The following is a 22,501-nucleotide window of genomic DNA, read 5'->3' on the forward strand; positions in this document are numbered from 1 at the left end:
ATACGATCCAAAATCTAAAAAAACTCTTGAAATCAAGTTACAGCCAGCATACAGCTAGTATCACTTTAGCAGGTTACTTGAATCCAGTGCATCCAGGAGCAAAATTAAAACATCAGGTTTTGATTATAAACTTAACTGCTGCACGTTTAGTTGCTGGGACGTCTCAAGGAACAGTCCCTAAGACACTTGCGTGTATCTGCTTGGACAGAATCTGACTTACAGGAATTGTTGCCAAAGTAATTCCTCCTCCAGCTTTTAGCTTCTATGGAGTAGATTTTACCCAGCCTTAGATGACCCTTCATAAACTCATTTTTTTCAACTACTTGTAATATTTATGAACATGCAATACAAGTGCATATTACAGAAAGAAAAATGTTTTCCATCTTATTTGCTGCTTGTTTTCTTTGAGCCATTGCATTGCCCTCACCAGTTAAGCTAGAAAGAATTGTGATGAATTTAAGTTTTCAGTAAGATCTACACATATTCAGTAACTATATTAAATCTAAAGTAATTACAACATCAACCACTGCACTTTTTCAATCCCATGGAAGTGTCCGCCACAGAAGAGCAGCGCTGCCAGGTATCTCCGATTAAAATTTTAAGCTGTGGTTCCTCTCTCTCTAACAGAGCATCTATTGTTATACTCCCAAGTAAAGAGGTAAGTAAAAAAAAAAAAAAAAAAGGGCACAAAAGCATATTGCAAATTCTCATTAATAATTTGCTAAAACACATAGCTTCACCAGGGCAATGCATGAGCCCTCCTCTCTCCTTGGCTTTCAAACTCCTCTTCCCCGGGGTGTGTTTCAAAAGGCCAGTAGCATACATGCTGTCATTTTTGAAAGACAAGCGTAATGTACTCATATTAACTTTAAAACATCTAAATGTCTATCTGAATCCTAATCAACTACTACAAAAAAAAAAAACAAAACAAAACAAAACAACTGACTGCAGAGGAAGGAACAGGCAAACCCAATATACATCTGGCATTATTTAAAAATGTTTAGGAGTCCGATAGAGAGATTTTTTTGTTTCCTTACTGGCTGGGTATGTATGTCGTAGCAAAACACAGAGCTGAACTAAGTTGCAAAACCACCTTTAAGAAAACGTTCAACTTACCTCATTTAGCAAGTCCATAATTTATATTAAAATAAAAGACAGATGTAATATTTCACATTAAGAATTAAAAAGCCTGAAATGATAACTATCAACAGTCTATAAGGTAATTCAACCAATGCCAGCAGCCACTGTAACATCATGGACTGCAGCTACTGCTTAATATTAAGTGTATTTTCAATGGATCCCAAGGAGTAAGCTGCAAAAATACTCACTCCTAGCTCTTCTGACCTTGTACTTTGGACTCAAGATTATTCTACCCATTCAGCATTCCACAACCATTAAAAGCAGCACATTCCCACCTGGAAACATGATATTCAGAAAGCTAAAACTAGATTAAGACTGAAACAAAAGATACAGGAAACGGCAAGCTCTGTATGATAAAGTCACCACAGTTTTGACAGAAAAAGCAGCAAAACTTGCCCAACTTCCAGCAATTCCTTTCTAGAACAAAGCCACGTTTTATTGCCTGTTTAGAAAGTCAGATAACAAAATATGGAAAGAAATTAATTTTGCTTATTCCATTAAGCTTAACAGGAGGGGATTTTTTTTAAAAAGCATTTTGGTGCCTTAAACAAGTACTTAGATGCCTGTACCAAGCTGACAGTTCAGCTGCAGGTTGAAACAGCTGCAGACACGTTTAATTGTTTCTCCAAATACCCAGAACACCAAGTACTTTTGACCTATTTGAAATATCCTAGACTTTGTACTAAAAGGAATGCACACAATTTAATACCCGTGCTTTAACTTCTAACAACGCTGCCAAGCAGAAAGCTAGCCACTTGCTGTTGTACATATAAGTCACAAGAAAGCATGAATAACTGACCGCTGTGTAATAACTGAAGATGTTAAATAACCAGTGTCTTCAGGACTACAAGCTTGGAGAAGTTAAAAATAAACTGTTTCCTTAATTCTACCAGAAAAAAAAAAAAAAACAAAAAACAACTAAAACCAAAACAGTACAGTAACTTTTGTTGTTTACTGGACCAAAACGATGACATTCGTAACTCGGTGGATACATTCTACAAAACCCACTCCTGTTATCCCCAAACAAAGGCCAGATATGGATCTTATCAAAGCCAGAATAAAAGAAGGTAAAAATAGCACCTGTGCCCATTAAGAAAATTAAAACTCTTTCCTAGCTTACTTCTTCAGGACATGCCTTTGTGCTAATTGTCAGAGATAACCAAGGCGTGATGCAACAGAAATTACTCTAATTTTACAGCTCACCCAGGTCCCAGCCTCTCTCAACCTACATTCTTGCCCAAGCTGTTTATGCAGAACGCTTCCAGATCAGCTGGGCTCTGCCCAATCTGGCAAAAAAAAGCTGTTTTCCTTCATCACTGATGCCGTGGCGAGGGTGAGGAGTTTGTTTAGTACGTTAACAACAAAATACTATCCCCGCCGCTTTGCATCCTTTTCTTTCTTGGGATAAAAGAGCCAGACTTTTACCATTTACATTAAACAGATCTTAACTGTCCCGTTGCTTGGCGTTAAAGAAAGCCAGGTCTTGCAGAGCGTTTACTCTGCATCTCTTAGGGAGGCAGGATCCTTGTCTTATTACCAGCACTTCCAATAGCAGAGGGCCCAATTCGGCTCAGGGGAGAGACGCAGCTGATGATCTCACGCAGGAGCCCAACCCAGCTGACCGACCCAGTACATTTACTGCACTTTAGCTTAGACGGAAAATCCCAGGCGTACGGACCCATAAATATTAGATCCTATTAAGTCTGTACCTATGTATATACTCAAGCACTTAGAAAGCCATCTTTAGGATGTGCCCCTTCTCCTCTCCCCAAAATAACAAGCTCTAACCTTACAGAGCCCCAGCCAGCACCGAGGCTCAGCATCGCTCCTCTTCGGTGATTTCACGCTCTCCGCGCCGCTCCGACCGGGGCTCTGCCAGTTTGCAGTTCAGACGCCCGCACCGGCTCTGCGGGCAGGTGTTCGCACACCAAACCCCGCCGCCACGTGGGTCGTAACTCAAATGGGGACGGAAGAGGGGGACAGCAACAACAATTTCTAACCGAAAACTGTACGGGTGCCTCCGGGACACCCGGCTGCGTGCAGCAAAACCTGCACAAGAAAAGCGTTGCCTAAGACAGCTACACCTGCCACGGCTGTGTGTGCTGCTGATCCTAATAGCTTTAAAAAAAATCCCTTTTGGCCCAAATAATAAGTATTACGTCCTGTACTACAACACAGCATAAGAAATTTTAAAAGCTTTCTTCTGGCTGCTAAGTGCTATCAGTTTGGGCAGAGCCTCTCCCTGCCCATTTAGCTCCCTCTGCCCAGCCCTGCATATTCAATGAATTCCTAAAATCTAAATAGACTTCTGCATTTGAATTAATCTCCCGAAGCTACAGAGAGCTAAAGCAGAAAAGCATTGTACGTGATTGCATGCCTGCTGCGAAACAAGATAAATATCTGGCATCTCTCCCGCTCCTACACAACCAGAACGAGGAGGACAAATAGCTGCGTATGGGCTTGCTTCATTACTGCCTTTCTTACACGCGCCTGTTTTTCTTGGGGACATCGGAAAACATGACAAGGGAAATGCATGACCAAATAAGATTTTCCCAGACCAAAATTTAACAAAGATCAACAGTACAAATCTGGAGCTAACTCCTGTAACACTACGGAGACATTCTCCTTTCTGCTGAAGAACTCTACTCCAGTAATAGGTGCGCACGGACGATGGCAGGAGTCGGCTCCCACGGTCCCAACACAAGCAAGGAACTCCAGCCCTGCAAAATAAACAAAGTACGGTCCGGTGTGTTTAAGACACACACTGCCAAAAATCTCCTGCCAAGACCCAGAGAGCTAGTGGTGGGAAGTCTCTGGGTGGTAATGCATCTCCACATTGAACAGAACTATTATTATTATTACTTTTTTTTTTTTTTTTTTAATTCTATCATTACAGCTCCCAAGTAACTTCTGTGGATATTCTCAGCTCCTGGTAGCTCAGTCATCAGCCCAGCTGCCCACAGGCAGCGTTCACAAAGCCAAGCTGATAAGCACTTGTAGGGCATAATTCATCTGATTTGTCTACCCTAGAACCCACCCTAAAAATGCCCTTTTTTTTTTTTCCCTCCACCGCGAGCTGCTGCCGAACAGCTCAGCTGTTTATATTGCAAACACTCACAGTTATGGAAAAGATCACCATCCCCCACATCACTTCTTTAGTTTTTCCTGTAAGTCAGGGGAGTTGGCCAAGACCAGAAACAATCCATCACGCTTGCTTATCCTAAAAATGCTGCAAAATAACCCCTTCATTTAAGCCTTCTGCTCCTCTACCCATATCAGTGCAGCTATTTCCTAACCACTCCAAACTGTTAATCTGCATATCCAAAATACAAATGGAACATGTTGTTCATATGAAAAGCAAAACAAAACCCAGGACTAGGGCTTAACATGAGGTTCCTCAACAAGGCTGAATCAGGAAGACGGGACATCAAACGCAGCCTCCTGCACCCACCACGAGCTGCTCAGCGCACCCCGGCTGCCAGGATTCCCGGGGACTCCAGCAAGGTCCCCGTGGTATGTCGCAAGAAAAATGCCACGATACAAAAAGTCTGATGACAGAACATTTCATGGAAGATCATTTGCCCAAAATATTATGTGTACCAGCTCAAAGACCGCAACACAATTCGCAAGGGAAAGAGCTTACGCAAAGAGGGCAAAGCTTCTGGATGGACTTTGACAGCAGTTTGTTCCCCGCTCTTCCTCCCCCCTTTTGCCAAGGGTGAAAGTGGACTTTTTTTCATACAGAGGATCCCTTGGACACCGAGTTACACAGTACTTAAACAAGCACATTATCCACAAAACTTGGGTTTTTTTCCCCTCATTTGACAAAACTCAATTGTTCAAAGATCTTATTTTATCAGCTAGCGCGCACTCATAGGTGAGCCCAAGCACTGCAGAGGCTGTTTCATCCCTTCCTTTAATGAAGGATGAGCACAATTTCCAAATACCTTCGACAAGCCACACGTTAAAACACGTTTCCCCACCATCCGATAACGATACAAGGTAATTACAACACTTGTGTAATGTTTGTGCCTGCTTTCTGGCCACAGGTTTTAAGTTTCCCACCACTACCTTAAGTCTTCTGTTCGATGGCCAAAATAGGTGCATCTTCACGAATAATATTAAAAAAATGCAAGTTTGACAAATCTGTGACATTCCTCCTGCTCTTCTGCTTACAGTACAAACATCTATATCTGTTTGTGTTTTATGTCATTGGAAAAATCATAGCAAACATTAAGGAATGTGGCTGGAAGTTAATATGTAAGAAAAGAGCTAGAAATACGTAGTCTCTCTTGCAACCGCAAGTTTTGGACACTTTTATTAAAAGGAAAGACAATACAAAAATGCAGGTAACGCCAGAAGGTACTAACTGCTCCAGGTAACAACTGGGGACATCGCATTGAGGTTTCCTTCAAACTTCAGACCAAGTGACAAAAGACAATACTGTACTGTACTTCTTAACAGGATATATGTTCTGCAAAGAGAAAAAGGTCAACCCCACCAATTAAGACAACCAGTTAAAGTCTAAAGAGAACTGGATTCACTTTTCTGCTCCGCTCCGAATTTCCATTTTTTTGGACAAGTGGCTTCATATGTTTTGTGCCATGGTTCCTTGTCTATAGAACAACTTTTTAAGCCCAGGGTAAAAAGCATTTCAAAATATTTCCTGCTTCATTTTCATTCTTCGGCAAGGCACACAGACAGCCTTTTACTAGGAGCTTGGGGCTGAATATATATTAAAAATTGAGAAGCGCTCGTATAATTTAATAGTAAGGTCTAGAGGAGTACTTAGCTTGGAACATCCTAACTTTATTCCCTTATCACAGGCAGCATAAATTCCTGCAGTGGTATCACGCACCGTTTTATCCAAAATATTCTAGAAGCAACACTAACCATTAATTACTGCTAGATGAGGTCCTGAACACTTAAGTAACAATTTAAGTTATGCCTTCCACAAAATATAATTGTGGTGTTTGGTGTTTGCTTATTACTAATTACAGATATTTTTCCTATTAATAAACTAATTGTTGCATAAGATTTGAGTAAGGCAATGGAAAAACATATCTTGAGAGCTCTTGTCTAAACATGCAACTTGGTATTTCTTTTCCTTGAGTCATTTCAGGCAACCAAACCAAGCATGATCTAGGAATGAGAAAGTACATTGAAAAGTACAAATGAAAAAGATCACTGAGGATGATGTCACTTGGCTTACGCTTCTTGTTTATAGTCATAGTACAGCAGAAAACATAATCACAAACGTAAGTTTGCACCAGGTTTAAAATATTCCATATTGAAAGAATTTATTGCAGTACCTAATGCTAAATAGCTTCAAATGTTTTTCCAAATTCCATTTCCACGCCATAGACAGAAAAGCTCACACATATTTTGCCTGCCTTAATAACCCAACAGTATATACATACATATATGCATGAATACATTGCATGCATATGCACACATCTGGAAAAGCTGGCTTGAAAGTGGTACAAGTAACAAAAATATGTAGCCCAGCCCTGTATCCAAACCAGAGAGGTAATAATTCTTAGACATGGACTTTAAACTAACTTCAATAAACACTCACTCTGTCACTCTAAAAATCATATTCTACCTAGAATTACCCTGACTTTTTTTTTTTTTTTTTTTTTTTAGGAATTGCATTCCAGTAATATTGTACAAATTATTCAATGATCCTATCAGCTTATTTTCAACAAAATTCTAGTTTCTTTTCCCCGAGGAAACTCCAATAGCACTTGCACCACTCCAGTATTGGCAAGAGTTAGAGTCCTTTACGTTTTTTTTCTCCTATACAGATAACTTATTCTTCCAGTTAATTTCTACTGAGGGGAGAAAAAAAGCTTTCAGTTTTGCTTTCATCATGAATACTGAATTAAAAATTTAATATTAGAGAACAAATCTTTTTAAGCCTCCAGAAACAGTACTATATTTGCCCTATTACTTTGAAAAGATTCATGTACACATTTAAATAAGGGTAAACCACAAGCTCTTGTTTTCCATAATTAAGATGTAACAAAATACTTCACCATTTATCAGATCAATTCTAAAACGATACTGTATAGCTTTGTAACTGCCATCAAAAAAGATAATCACTTACCGTATCCACAATAAGGAGCATAACACATTTTGGTCCGTAACTCAGTGTTATAATCTGAAGTGGAACAGATTTTCTCAGCCATTCATGAAAACCAGTTTGTTTACATGAAGGAGACAAGAGAATCCTGATTTCGAGTAGGCATCTATAGTCCACATTGCTAAAAAAATACGTAAATAAAACCAAATTCCACAAGCAAAACCATTTACAGCAGCAAAAATTACGTGAGAGAGCAGAGGGAGCAAAACAACTGCCTGTTAGAAGGATGAAAACTTCTAGGAAGAGACGAGACCTTCTAAGAACAGCAGCCGCATCGATCTCGTGCTACTTGTTTAAGCCCTCACTCTGCAGTCTGATGGCTCCGCTACGGCCTCGGGCTTCTTATTCCTTCTCAGGCTTGTATAAAAATAAACAAACTGCGGAATATGAACCCAGATGTTTCAGAAATCAGAAAGCAAGAGTTCAATAATACTGCTACCATGGAAGTATTTTTAAGCGTTTGCGTCTGGCAAGACCGGGTTAGAAGGCAGTATCGCCAAGCTCAATTCCCTGGAGCCTTCAAATATCTTTTCCAGGAAGCCACCAGCAAGTTAACGACACTGAAGGAACTGGACAAGGTGTCCTTTGAGAAAGGAGCACACGCACTACAACCTGCAGAACGAAGGGCAAACAACAAACACAAACTTTCTCTTCGTTTCTACGCGTTGCTCCTGCTGGAAGGATTAGCAGAATGGGGGAGGGAGGTCAAGGGCAAAAGGGTCATTTTTATTAAGGTGATTGGAAGAAATTTGTTACGGACTCGATTGTATGGCTGCAGCTACAAGTTTAAGTCAACTTTCAGCCCAATTACCCTTCAGAGAGATCTTTTAATTTCTCTTCTTTAAGGTACCATGTTCTAAAAGAGCTGGGATACTCTCTGCTCATTATCACAGCAAGAGAGTAGGAAAAGGAAAGTTTTATCCTTTACCTAATGTACTACAAATGCTTTTTAAATTATTATTCATTATTAGCACTCTGAGATTTAATTCTGGGTTCGATTTTCACGTGGCCCTTCCCATTCCCTACAAAAAAGGCGTATCTAAGGTGCAAGACACAGGCAACAGGGCCTCTCTAGTGCCTGCTTTGCAGAGAACTAGCTTGTAAACGCTGTTTGATCACCAGTGCCCAGATCAGAGGTTGTGGAAGCGAGCTGTAAACCCTGTCAAAACCACATTTCTTGCTGAGCTTTCAAAGGGAAGCGAGGTCCCAGCAAGGTTTTGGAATTGGTGCTCCCGAGTCGCTTGGCTTTGCGGTGTTTAAGAGACAGCCTCCTACAAACCTGTGGCTCTTCAGTTGAAGAGCAGTGAATTCCTCGTGTTATTTTTTCCAAGAACTTCTATTTTCAACATTTGCTTTAGTCTTAAACAATAAAATTCATATGAGGAGCTCTTTTATTTAAACCCTCCCAGAAATAAAACCCTATTGCTTTCCGAAACTGTGAAAACCACGAGAAACTGCCCATCCGCCCCCCTCTACCCCCGGCGTTCAGCGCGGCGAAAGGGCAGCTTTGCGCAGCGACTGCCCCCCTCCCCAAACGTCGCTCGTGCCCCGCGGCGGGAAGCCCACCCCGCGGCAGCTGGCACCCAGCGCGCCGCGCCGCCTGCGTTTGTCCGTTCCCCTTTTCCCTTTTGGCCGGCGGCTCGGGTTCGCGAGCTCCTCTCCCCCCTCATACAGGAAGCTGGGGCCTCCAGCTTAATCCTGCACATTCAGTTCTCTTCTCTTCCAGCTACCACTACAAACGTATTCTCCTAGCAAATCAAAAAAAAAAAAAAAAAAAAAAAAAAGCACCGAAAGCTCTCGCAATCAAATCTTTGCTAAACTTCTCCACGGTGAGATTATTTCTCCCTGTTTCTGGGAGAAAAACAAAGGAAGGAAAGATTAACAAATTCCAGCAGCTGAGCAAACACGCTAAACGTTGTTCATCAAGACAGAGAGCAGAAAATCCAAATCTAAAGGTACAAACAAACCTTGCAACGCCTCTACAACTAGATAACCACAAATATCCTAACATCTTTATTCACGTTTCGGCATTACGCTTCAGTCACTTTATGGTGGCCAGCCGCCGCTGAACTCGAGCACTTTCACTGCCTTTCTGCGGGGCTGGGGAAGCGGCAGCGATAGCAGGCTTGCGGGAGACGGGTAGGAAGATGGGGAAGATGTGGTTGCAAGCAGAAGAGCTTGGCTACAGCAGCCTGGGAACCCGGCGCAGCAGATCGAGGGGGTCAAGGGAGGAAGGAGGAGTCTACAACTCTAATTTCTCTTCTTTTGGTCTGAAAGCAGTTGAGTTTCTCTGCACTAAGGCATCTATCCCCTCTACTGCGCTGCCCGCTCACTCCATGCCAGGCTCTGGACTCTACCATCAGCCTCTTCCATCCTCAGAACAGCTTCTTTCCTTCTCAGCCTAAGAGGGTGAATCTCCTTTTCCTCTCTCTTGGCCATTATAACATTGCCAGGACCACCCCAGTACGTTCCAGGGGGGGGAAAACCCAACCAACCAAACAAGCTTGAAATTTCTGTAACTTGAAATGTAGCATTTTGTAATACTACTTATTTATTTGTGTGTGTGCGTGCGCGCGCCAGCAGCTTCCTCAATTCCTTCTTCCTGAACCTCATGTCCTAAAATAGAGTAAAAAACCCTTCCTGTCATCCTTTCCAATTATTTTGGCACTTCCTCAATTATTGACTCTAGGTAGAACTACTATACTATAAAGACATCTGCAATTTGCTTAATTGTATACATGGCTTTTAAGAAGTGTAGGATTGCCCGATTGCCAGTCTCATCATTCCTTCAATTGCTGACTAAAATCAGCAGCCAACTCCAGTACAGTTTTTATTCGATTTACTCTAAATAATTTTATAGCATTTAAGATGTAGACAGCACAGCAGCAAAGGACTGTTGACTTAAGCACTGACTGTTGTATCGAGATCCTCGTCCAAAGGAGCTGATACATCTTCTAATGCCTGCGGTCTGCTGAACAACTCCAGCTACTCACCAGAAGTAGCGCAGGAGGTGCGAAGGGCACCACAAAACGAGAACGTATTAGAGCACCCTGCCTACCATCAGTCCCTCGAGGTATTCTGCAAAAAGCATTTGATATGGCTACGAGAAAAGGTACTTTCCAAAAGGGAGAGAAGAGGGGATACTGTTTTGAGTGACAGCTGAATTGATTCCTTTTAGGTTGTTTGACCGGCTGATTCAAGGTGCTTCCAGTGGTATGAATGAACGTCATGCTTTTAAACACTCATCCTTTATTTCACATTCAACTACAGAGATCCCACGGCCATTTATATGTAAAGTTTAGTAATGTAATAGCAAGAAGAGGTGGAAAGAAAGGAAAAGAAGTGACTACACACAGATTCACTACATATAGAATTAACACCAACACACCTATTCTATATTAAAAAAAAAAAGTATGCCGATACCAGCACTATTGTGATTTCTGTTGGCAAACTAAGTATTGAAATGTTGCAGTCACATCAGTCACAGAAACTACGGACAGATATATAAATAAATAAATAAAAATCAGGATCCGCCCCTGCCGGATAAAGAAGTTCTCAATTTGTTCAGCCTTTCACTGCACGTCAGCTTTTTGAGTCTCATTTCGTTCTCCCTGCTCCTTGGAAAGCTCTCAAATCCAAATCCAGTGCTCAAGGCTTTACACAGCAGTTCAGAAGAAGTCTTTCCAAAACAGGGTACAGCAGGACTACTTCACTGTGCTTACAAATCAGCTGTCACGTTGGAATGCGTAAACAGGCATATATCTTTCTTTTTTTTGCTGCTGCGTGTCAAATCTGACTACTACAAATATCTCAGGATTTTCTATGGACTAGCACCACAACTAGTTGTCCCTCCTTCTCGGTTTTTGCAGTGGATTATTCCACAAAATCTTGAAATAGTCTGATGAAGTAACATGAAAAACACAGGATATACATTTTGCTTATCCAGTCCCTTTCTATTTTGAGTGGAAACACCCAGTATGTCTTTTATTTCAGTACCTACAGGTTCAGTATATTCTCCATTGCACCACCCAGGTCATTAATGACTAACCGGTGTCAGACCGAGACCAGACCGCTGCACCGTCCCACCCGCCGTATGCCTTCGAAGGCCCTGAGCTACTGATACGTTATGCAAAGACTTCTGCACCCATTTTATAGCAGTTTATACGCAGACCACATTTTTCTAGTTCAGAGTCTTAAAAGCTTCACTTCAACTCGTGGTAATCTACTCATTTTTCCTTTCCTTGTTACCAAGTTACAGAAATAAGTTCAGTTTCTTTGACACGGTTTAGTTTTGAGAAGAAAAACCTGCTGGGTATTATCTGTTTCCTTGGTTTCTTGCAATATTTCTTAAGTTTCCATGTTTCTTTCTGAAAACTGAAAGTAGAAATTATGAATAAGGCAGCCTAAGTAGTACGTTCATTCTTCTGGTTTTTTTAGACGCGTATTTACTCTTCCCAAGGTGTCAAAGGTAACAGCTCACAGCTCTGAAGTGGTATAGTTTCACACCAGCCGCTAAGCATCCAGTGATTTAATTTGCCATCTGCTCTCAATTAAAGTCTTACCCAAAGACTGATACAAGCTTCCCTTCCCCCATTTTAATAAAATACAGTGGTGTCAGAAGCTGGTAACTTCCTCTTCCTGCTGCGCAGCCGACCAAGTCCTTTGTCTTCCTTTCGTTACTACAACACTCGCCGATTCTTTGCATTCCCCACAGCCACTGCGAGGTGCGTCTTCTGGCAAGGCCAAGTCACAGAACATAAAAAATTAATTTTGAAAAATTAAAACAAAAAAAAAAATAATCAGAGAAGAAAAAAAAAAATATCCCTTTATACTTCCCCTCGCTCAAATCGTCTCTATTGGAAACTAGGTCAGACTTTCTGCAGGCTTCCTTCCTTCCTTCTTGTGCTGGAGACGCTTATCGAGTTAGTGAGTGACTGTATTTTCTATCCTTCGTTTGAACTGGGACAGTCTGTGCTTGTCTCCATAATAAAAAAATTCTGTTAAACTGCCACCTCATCTTAAGTCCTCTTTTTCTTTCAGGTTTGCATCTGTACGAACTCTGAGTCATGTCTCCCACTTCTCAGAGTTTATTGCAGTTTGCCATCTTGTAGCTCACCGATTTTAGTGGTTTTGCTCTCCTTTTCTCTCTTCCCTCCTCGAATGCCCTGATGAATGCCACCACTTCAGTCACCCCTTCCAAACCACCCTCCACCTCTGTGTTCTCGGTGCCTCCCTGCCTATGATCCAGGGTCAGGCCTTTAAGGATCTCTCAGGTGCCGTTCCTCCATCAAAGCCTGCTGGAACACCGGGAGGATGTGCCGGACAACGTGTCCTGCTGTGCTCCTTCCCCAAGCGTCTAGCTGCAAAAATCACTTCACCACCATCATCTGTGGCTTGAATCACTCTGTGAGTCTTACACGGCATATAAGGCACGTGCTAATTGCCAGATGCTATCAGGTGCTTGAGTGAAAGCACAGTAACGATACAAAGATGTCCAAGAAAAACTACCTACCACAACGCGACTGTACTGACATCATCAGTAGTGCTCACTTTTACAACCTGCTGTGCTAAGAGGAGATGTGTTTTCAAGAAACATGGCCACTACAGCAGCTTTCTGGTGCTACCATTTTATGGTAAGCTTCGTTATTTTTAACATTTCATCTCAATCTTGTCTGTCTTGGTAACTATTTGAACTTCATTTATGGAGCTAGTTACTAAGTCCTGAAGACCCATCACAAGGCCGTTGGGTGCTTCACCACTTAACAGAGAGCGCTCCCGAAGCCGACACGATGCTGCTACATGGTTATTGAGCAAGGACAGCACTGAGGGCACCTCGTTATGGTGTACCACAGCACAGCAGTCTTCAAACAGCAAGTGCGAACATTATTTATGTGCTCTGTATCGCTGCCACTGCTCTTGTTCATACAAAGCCCATCTGAGTCCATCCTACAGAACGGGTGGTGTGAAGGCACGCTGTAAGCTGGCTCCTCCTGCACAAAAGACAACTCCAGCATCTCCAAAGTTCATGTTTGGCTTAAAGAGGTGTCATCTGTCACAGGTGAAGGTCTCTGCCCAAACTGAAATTGCCCCCTGCGGCAGACCCTGAGTTTTCCTGCCCTTTGCAGATCCCCTCCTTTCACAACCACAGCTTTCACGTCTGCCGCAACACGTGCGTCACGCTGATCCTTTTTCACACGTCCACAACTCGGATCTCTTTAAAAAATAATTGCTGGAACAAATCTTCATGTCTAGATGAAATATGAAAGCCATTTTGAGAGAGGTGCATATTAATCCTTAAGGGATGAATCTTACTTTCTTACCAAGACAATTTTAGGCTGTATTTTCAGAGTATAAGAAGTGCCAGAGAGGCAGTACCACACAAAAGTGATCTGTAATTCTGATCAAATCCCCATATAAGCACCTCTCAACGGGGCATGCTTCCCCTTTTGATCGAATGAGGACCTGACTACAGCCTTTTCTGCCCTAGTTGCAAAGCTGCCCAGCTCCCTTTAAGAAAGCTGTCACCGAGACCAATGTTTCCACTCTGTGACTAACCACACTGAAATAGAAGTATTTTTGTTTGGTGGGGTTTTTTTTTAGTGCTTTTTTTGTTTGTTTGTTTGAAGCTTTTTGCTAAATTAATTCTGAATGCAAATGCCTGGGAGAGAGGATTTTAAAAAAAAGAAAAAAGAAAAAACTTAATACAGTTTTGTACTGTTTCTTAATTCATCTTTGAAGACAGTGTGGCATATTGGTAAAAACCACAGGTCCACAGGCTCAGCAGTCAAACACCTGTGTATTGCCTTTAACTTTTCCTTACAGGTAGAATATAAACTGAACACTAACACTTTTATCAGTATTAAGCATCCTTACAAGAACAGATAAAAATTATATTGTGGTTGTCCCAGATTGATTTTTTTTTTTTTTAAACATACTACTGCTGAACAGCATTGTAGATGTCCAAATGTTCATAGTAATAGGAGGTTTAAACATTAAAAAAAATGAATAACTTCAGAATTCAAGGAGTCCAAATAAAAGAGAACGTTCAAGACCAAGGATGCTTACAGCTCAGACAGACACCAACAGGTTCCCATCACGCTGCAAGCAATAATCACCGTCACCACGCAGCAGAGCTAACAGAGGACGTCCCCAAACTTACAACAATCTCTCGTAAGAACAAATGTTTCCACCACCGTGCTCAATCTAGACTATCGTTTGACACACAGCCATGCTTAAATCTGTTCAGCCGTTCTGCATATATATATATGCATGCCAAGCAGATGAAGAGAATCGCATTTGTAGTGATGAATGAAATGACTACAGGCACATTTGTAATGTTTCGTGTCAACAGCGACATGTTCATCTATCAGGTTTTCAACATGTACAACCACCTTTCCATCATGAGATGTCTTTACATATAGGCTCCAGGAAAAGCAACCGCAACAATTAATAATCTGTTTGGCACATTTGTCTCTACAGGTAGCTCATGAAGTCAAAAAGAGAGTGGGAAGACAAGGATGAACCATAAGGAAAACCGGTGTCGGTTATGAAGACGACGGTAAGCGGTCAGACTCGATACACTTCCAGGAAGAGACCTGATGTTCCCTTTTTTTAAGGAATTGTTTTAATAAAAAGTAGGTACACATTAAGAGTACAGTTTTTTATGGGCAGCAATTTAAGGAATAAATATTAACCACACTCCAAACATACCATTTGTTTTAGGAAATGAGAAGCCAGTCAACGATCAGCGGCAGACCAAGGTGGACAGCCACTGGTACCGCATCCCCAGTCTCCGTGCCAAGACAGACCCCATACATTTCATGAACTTTTGAAGCAACTTTTGTGAAATACTTTAGAGTAGAGGATTTCCAAACGCTTTTATGCTAAAGTTTATGTAGAGCACTGCTAGTAGATAGCCTAGTGTCCTACATTTTTTGGGTACTAGTCAAGATAGTGACTGAAGAGCATACACCATTGAGGAAAGGCCAGAAGAAAAACAAACACGATCTTTTCCACATGGAATCACATTTTAAAGGCAAAGGCCTAGGAAGCATAAAGAAAAAAAACAAAATAAAACCAAACCAAAAAAACCCCACAACCTTTCCTCTACCTAACATAACCCCTGTTTAAACTTATGTCCAGAATTGGGGCCAAGCGCACACGAGGAAAGGGAGAAAATGAGGCTGCAGCAGCTTGTCACACCGCAATGGAAAGATGAATTTTTTTTTTTTTTTTTTTAAATAAATCTATTTCACATTTAAGTTAAGCACTGAACTCCATGGATAAAACACACATTGATTAGCTGCTATTTTTGCTTCCACGGCGCTACCGTTGGCAGCAGTTTTGCTGAAGAGCCCCACAACAAACACTGAAAATAGTAGCAGAGCTATCGTACATAATGATTTTCAGTAACACGTCAAAAATATGCTGTCAAAGATTAACTTCTTGCCTCCAAAAGCAAAGACACTCTTTTAACTGTTCACCTACCAAACTGCAGTTATTAAAGGGACCTCTAGTTATCCATACCAGAGACATACAGCACAATATATTATAGAAGTATACCAAATACTGCTGGTAAATCAGAGAAGACTTGTCCCCAAATTATGCAAAAACTAGCTACATGGATTATTTTGGTACTAACACTCAAGTGTTTTGCAACATTTGGCAAAGACGGAAAAATAATCCACCTCCGTGAACATGCGTTTTACTGTAAATGCTTCAGTTTTGGCCTTGCTATCCCATAACGGAGAGCGCCAAGTAATTGGCTAATCCATTTTCAGAGATTTTTTTTTTTTTTTTACTTCTCTTGAATAAATTGCAAAACTATGCCCTGCCTTCCCCTCCTATTTCACTGCATGAGAATAAAGACTGTATCTTATTATGCAGCTTAATGATATGTTAATCTTAAAGCAAAACACTGAAGTGAAACAGGAATACTGTCACCAAAACAAACTAACAAACAAACAATCAGAAAATGTGCTATTGAGTGTAAGAGAGCTGTATGCCCAAATAATGTGAGAAACCAAAGCAGTAATTAACACAAATTGTTTTATTTGACAGAATCAACAGAATACAAGCAACCTGCTATCATGATGCAGTTTAAAGAAGGGAAAGAGTTGGCTTCTTACAGACTATTTGGTATTATGGCAATAAAACAAAGCACACTGCAAAAGGTAAAGCTGAAGCTAAAGAAAGGCTATGTCACAATTTTATTGGGAGATACAAAAGGAATTTTATATACTTTTTTTTTGAAGACAGGATTCAGAGGGATTTTTTAAATAAGGTACAGATTTTCTACAGGAATATCTACCCCATAATTTTTTTGCATCTTTCATACTGAAAATTAATGTTCACGGTATTCTGATGAAATGCTAAGATGATGATAATAAAATATTATCATCATCACATATATATATATATGATGATACATATAAAATATATATTATATAATAATAATAACTATAATAATAATAATAATGATATAGTATATACATTCTTTCTGAGGCTGTATGAACAGCAGGTTGTATGAAGCATTAAACTATTTCAGCTCTGCAGGTTCTAAAATAAGAAGTTGGGGCAAAAAGTAGTACCTAAAATACCGTCCTGCACGTCCTGGGAAAGTTGAACTCAAGCAGCAGAGAAAGACTATCCTATCCACAACAGTTTAAAAAAAAAACAGAAATACAAAGAACCCTCAGCACCACTACCACCAAAAAAAAAAAAAACCAAAATCCCTACTTAGTCTTAACAGTTGTTTTCTGGAACCTCAGAAGAGCATTTTGCAAGGGGTAATTTGTCCCTTGTTGCCATCTTTAACTCCTGCTCTTCCTGCACCTTGGTGCAGATACGACTCTCAGCGGTTCATTTTTACAGGTGAGGAAAACCAGGGAAACACAGTACTGAAAACAGAGGAGTTACGTCAGCTGCGAGCACTAGCAACAGTTTGCCGGAGTAAAGATGAGTATTTTGAAGGATACGAACTCCAGCCTGACATTCAAGTTTCTCTTGTGACCTGCAGAACTTTCTGGAGACATAAGATGTAATTGGCACAGAAAATAAGAACAGGCAGAATGAAAGAAGGTTGAAAAAGCACCCTAAGCTACCAAGGTCTTCTATGTTGCTGCCCTCTCAAAACCCAACCTCCTCCTTCTCTACATGAAGTCCACACATATATCACCTTACACTATAATCTCAAATTCTATTTTAAATCATTATACATTAGGGAAAAAAATAACTAACACAGAAAAAATGTAACAAGTTGTCAGATGGCAATTTATTTAAAAGTAACCCATTATTAAAGCCTCTTGTTCAGGAACACTGAGCTGTTTATGGATCATCATGCCATTTCTGGAGGGAGACCATAACTACCTGGTACCATTAAAGTCCTCAGCCTAATTTTTGGTAGAGCAGTGACTCTAGTGCCCAAAGTTTCCTCACATTCGTACCGTACTATAGAAGAGCCATCATCATAACTACTACTCACCGAGATTATACAGGCTCGGATTCTGTGTGTTTTACAGAAAATACATCAAACTGCCATGCAAAATAGCTGCAGGATATTATGAACTGCCAAGTTTTAATGCAGAGATAGTTGAATTTTAAAGGCAAAGGATCTCATCTAAATCTTAAATCCAGACAAACTGAAGGTGATTTCAAGACTGAGTATGAACATACGCCACGTAACAACAGCAAACTGCTCAGGAGCAAGACCACTACGTAGCTAGGACCACATCTGTTAAGGAGTGAAAAGCACGTACGCTTTAATAACAACAACAACATCTCCTTATTTCCCTTTCCGTCTTTGGAAAGGTGAGCTGACAGCACTATTATCTTCACATAAATGCATACCCAGAAAAAATAGTTTGCCTACAACCATAGCTAAGCATCTCTGTAGGATGGCCTCAAACCAAGTGGATAAAAAAAAGCCATGAAGGTTTTTGGGTTGTTTTTTTTTGTTTGGTGGGGGTTTTTTTGTTTGTTTTTTTTTTTCTTCTTCCCCCCTTTTCCCTTCTTAATTTTTGGGGAGTTTTGTTTGGTTTTGAAGAAACCACGTGCTGTTCCTCTTTTTGAAACAGGAACCAACGCAACATTTTTATGAACAGCATCTCTTGAGCTTACCTGCTCCTAGTTTTCCAGAGAGATTATGCTTTCTACCTGTTTCGGCTTTTACTGTAACAAACAGCTACAAGCACTATAACACCGTAAAAGCGTGGTTCCTAGTTACTCTTATGCTGCAGCTATCACTGTAACACAGCACAGCCCCTACCCTCTCATGTTCAAGATGTAAAACCCCAATTACACCATCTGCTCAAGCTGGCAGAGCTCTTTGTCACTGACCATACGTTTCCATCTTCGCTCTTGGGAGAAAATGAACCCAATTAAAAGGGGGGGGGGGTGCATGGGGGGGTAGCTATAGCTCAGACATACAACACTGTACAACACATGGGCATAAAAGCACGAGTGTTTGTCAGCCTGATTCTGCCTTTGTCTTCCCGCTTACCCAAATCATTTTTCTGGATATGCCACTGGGCAATTAAAAAAAGTTCATGGATTAATAGTATGTATTTACTGAAATACTTAGTAACTTGGGTCCAGTTCTCAAGGACCGGCATGTCAAATCCTTAATGAGAGAGCGCTGGAAAAGAGGAGTATCTCTTTCAAATGTACTCAGCTTCTATTTTCATAAGTGACTTAATGATGTTGAGGGTTTTGACATGAAGTATGACTTTGTTCAAAGTGGGATATTGTTTATTCTAGAATATTTTAAAAGCTGTGCATGCACAGTAGGATAAGTACTTTCAACAGGTGATTATGCTAGATGAAAAAATGGCTTAGATAAATATATGAGAGTGTGACAAAATTGTATTATTCCATGAAGTGAGGAACCTACAGCTACAGTATCTTCCTACCCTCAGGAAAAAATATGACCAAGGCAAGTGGGAGAATAGAGCACATTCAGATTAACACTTTAAGCAGACACAGCCGCCTAAGGGGAGGTTACAGAGAAGATGGAGTGAGACTCTTGGAGGCACACAGGAATAGTACAAGAGGCGATGGATCCAAGTTGCAACAGGATAAATTCCTCTGAGACATCAGGAATTACAGTGGTCAAACACTAGAAAAGGGCCCTAGACAGGCTCTGAAATCTCCACCCTTGGAGACACCCAAAACTTGACGGGACAACGCTCAGAGCATCCTCCGCCCTGCTCTGAGCAGGGACCTGCAGAGGTCCCTTCCCACCCCAGTTACTGTGGTGCTACGGGCACGGACACCACCCACCGCAACAGCACACCTGGTACCCAGCGGTGAGCAACGGGTCTTCACGCACAGTTTGTGCTCCTGTATACATACGTAACACCTAACTCTCAGTTAAAGAACTATACATAAATATTTACAACGGCTGAAATACCACTAATGGGTTAAAAAAAAAAAAACTACTTAAAAAAATCCTTTTCTAACATTAGTTTGCCAGCCTTGTATGAACAATAAGCCTTTTCTTCTAAATTCTTTTATGTAGCAGAAAATTAAAGCTTAGTATTTTTATCTTGAAAAATGATATTGCCAAATAAGAAAACCTACAAAGGGCTTGTGTGACATCTGAAAGGTGATTTTTTTTTTTTTTTTTCAAACTGACATTTACATCACACTGAATTCTTTAAAAGCTTTCATCCATCTTTCCTCCAGTTCTATGTTAGCTATCTTATTCTCCTTTTTCACAGTTTTCTCTTTACCCCAGAAATATCAGCCTATCTTCTTTTTCCAGATCCTTACTATTTCGGCATCCCCACTCCCTTAAATTACTTCCTGGGACATTAATAGTAGGGGTAGAGCAAGCCATATCATAGCCTGCCAGCAGAAATAAAAATATCACCTTAATAATCATCGATCACAGAAAAAGGGTGAAAAGCGTTAGCATCTCACTAATTGCTAAATGCCTTGTAAATATTTACTGAACTGAAAACTTTCTTCATGAATCTTACTGTGCCAAGCTCCAGCAGCGAGCTAAATTTTATCCTGAGTATCCCAGACCAGCACCATTAAAATCCTAGAGCTGAGCTTATGGAATGATGGAATCCAGTCTTAAAGCTGAATTTCAGAGCAAAAGTTTGAAGTTGGCTGTAAATTCAACCCCCACAACCCAAAACGCAGAGCAAGTACCTGCATTAAAATGACTCCCCTTGAACTAGAGCTTAAGCTCACACAAACAAAGTCCTGTACAGGTGCCAAGCCATGCATACCTGTGGGATGAGACAAGATTCCAAAATATTTCAGCTTTAAGTTCACAAAAAGGAGGAAGATGGGTACTAGGAAGATGGAAGCCCTGCAAGCAGAGTCCTGGTCTGACCCCCCACCCCAGGCATGGACACAGGGCTCTGCGGAGGCTTCTCCATCCCCATCCATCGTCTTTCCCTCCACTGATGAGAGCAACCTGAAGCCAAGACCCAAATCACTGAAAGTGTAAGTCTAATTAAATTCATAAAAAAATATAAACAGTCTTTGTTCTAAAGAGCTATGAAAATTTAATTTTGCTATGAGTGCAGTAAATTTATGCTTCCTGAATATAAATGTTAAAAGAGAAGTATAGCAATTCTTCTAATGGGATGCACACTTTGGACTTCTTTTTTTCCCTTAGCAGTAGCCCAGACTATCTGAGAGATGAATCCAGTCAGAATCCCACTTAAAATACTCATGTATGTGCGATGTCTCCCCTTCCTTCCCCAACAGCATCCCATTTCCTTCTATAGCCAGCGCTAGCGATCATCCCAGATGAATCCCCTTCCCCTCCCATAACTCAGTATCTATTTCCCTTCGATGCTGCAGACTTCCCAAGAGCAGGGAACAAAAAGACTTTTCATAAATAACTATGCGAAGGATCACAATCTTGCAAGTGTACTTATTTAATTCAGAAAAAAGACAATTAACACAGATTTTGTGGAAATGCTGAAGGGTAGGCATATAAAAATGGTGGTGGTACTCACTCAGGAAGCCAGCTGACAAAATCCATCAGAGAAGGAATTAGAAGAGGTGATATTTTATCAAATTCAGTTGCAGCTTTTTGCAATGGGAGATTTGTTAACACCCTATAGAAACTGTGAAAACTGTCAGAAAGGCCCCTGGAATAATGCAGCCTTTCCATAACCCTCTATATTGTTCTCCTGGCTGCGTAACAGACGGAAGGAGAAGTTTCTCTACAGTGGCAAAACAACAAGCCCCTGCTGATGCTGAGATCAGGTTTGCCTCTATGGAGTAAAGCGCTATGACTTCAGTGTGACATGAAACTTCCACAAATCGTAACTTAAATATGCTGCCCGAAATTTATCGGTGAGCAAACGAAGCAATTCTTGTCCGCAACAGGGAAGGTTTTTAAATCTCTTCCTTTTTTACAAAATTACTGATCAAATTCAGCCAGGTATTTTGGCTTCGGAAGCTGCAGCATAGACAGACTTCCAGCATGCCGAACCACCACGTTACCTAACGCTGCCTAGAACAGAGGGTTTCAAAATCTGAAAGCCCTTTTTAACAACCACCCCCAACGCTGCTAAACTTAGAGAAGCAGAACACCACCACCAACCGCTGAAATTTTTTTGCCAAGTTTTCCCTCTCCTTCTCCTCCTCCTCTGAAGCGAAGCTAAAGATAAACGGTGGGACTCTGCAACTCCATATTCCTGGTTACATTTCAGTGCAGCCAAATGCCGGTGCGGCACGTACAGCACGCGGAGCTGATGACAGAATTGTCAAATTAGGATTTTGAACTCCATTCCACTTATCCTTGCGCACAGCCAAGCACGGAGGTCAGTGCACACTCTTCCTTTCCTGTTAATGGAGTCTCCAGGACGCGATTTCTGTCATCCTAAAGCAGACAACTGCAACAGTGCAATGACATGCATCCTACGAGTGCCTGCGTTTCCTCCACCAGTTATTAAAACAAACCCACATTATTTACTTGCACACGTGACAAATCCACGTGTTAATTTTTATGGAATATCAAAGATCATTTTATCAAAAAAACCCCTCAAATTTAAAGATATTCCATTGAACACACGAACAAACACAATGAACAAAATGGAAGATGCCCTGACCTCTAACTTCATCAACCAAAGCAAGGAAAATTGTCCCGTTCCTGACCACCTGCTAAGGCACAGCAACATTTCCATTTTCAGACATGAAAACATTTCCAGCATTGCTAGCAACAGCTGGAGTATTTGACTGAAAAAG

At 40.9% G+C, this 22,501-nt stretch overlaps 1 protein-coding gene across 20 annotated transcripts in view; it reads right to left on the reverse strand.

The window, feature by feature from the left end:
- CTDSPL (CTD small phosphatase like) overlaps positions 1 to 22,501 on the reverse strand; it is an 85,789-nt gene that overhangs the window by 49,576 nt on the left and 13,712 nt on the right. For 4 of the 20 annotated variants that reach the window (XR_015698686.1, XR_015698685.1, XR_015698683.1 and 1 more), the window contains exon 1: positions 7,250 to 7,586. The exons of 7 other annotated variants lie outside the window; for them this stretch is intronic. Coding sequence is in view for 9 of the 13 variants with exons in the window: in XM_087731138.1 (XP_087587264.1) it covers positions 7,250 to 7,331 (82 nt within the window). In the remaining 4 variants the exon portion in view is untranslated. Of the gene's footprint in view, positions 1 to 7,249; positions 7,588 to 22,501 lie in introns of those variants that run through there. 9 more of the 20 variants (XR_015698690.1, XM_087731178.1, XM_087731162.1 and 6 more) reach the window with 6 other exon arrangements.

Source organism: Nipponia nippon, unplaced genomic scaffold (genome assembly GCF_047370975.1).
Source record: "Nipponia nippon isolate SJK-2023a ecotype South Korea unplaced genomic scaffold, ASM4737097v1 scaffold_1, whole genome shotgun sequence".
Classification (NCBI taxonomy): Eukaryota; Metazoa; Chordata; class Aves; order Pelecaniformes; family Threskiornithidae; genus Nipponia; species Nipponia nippon.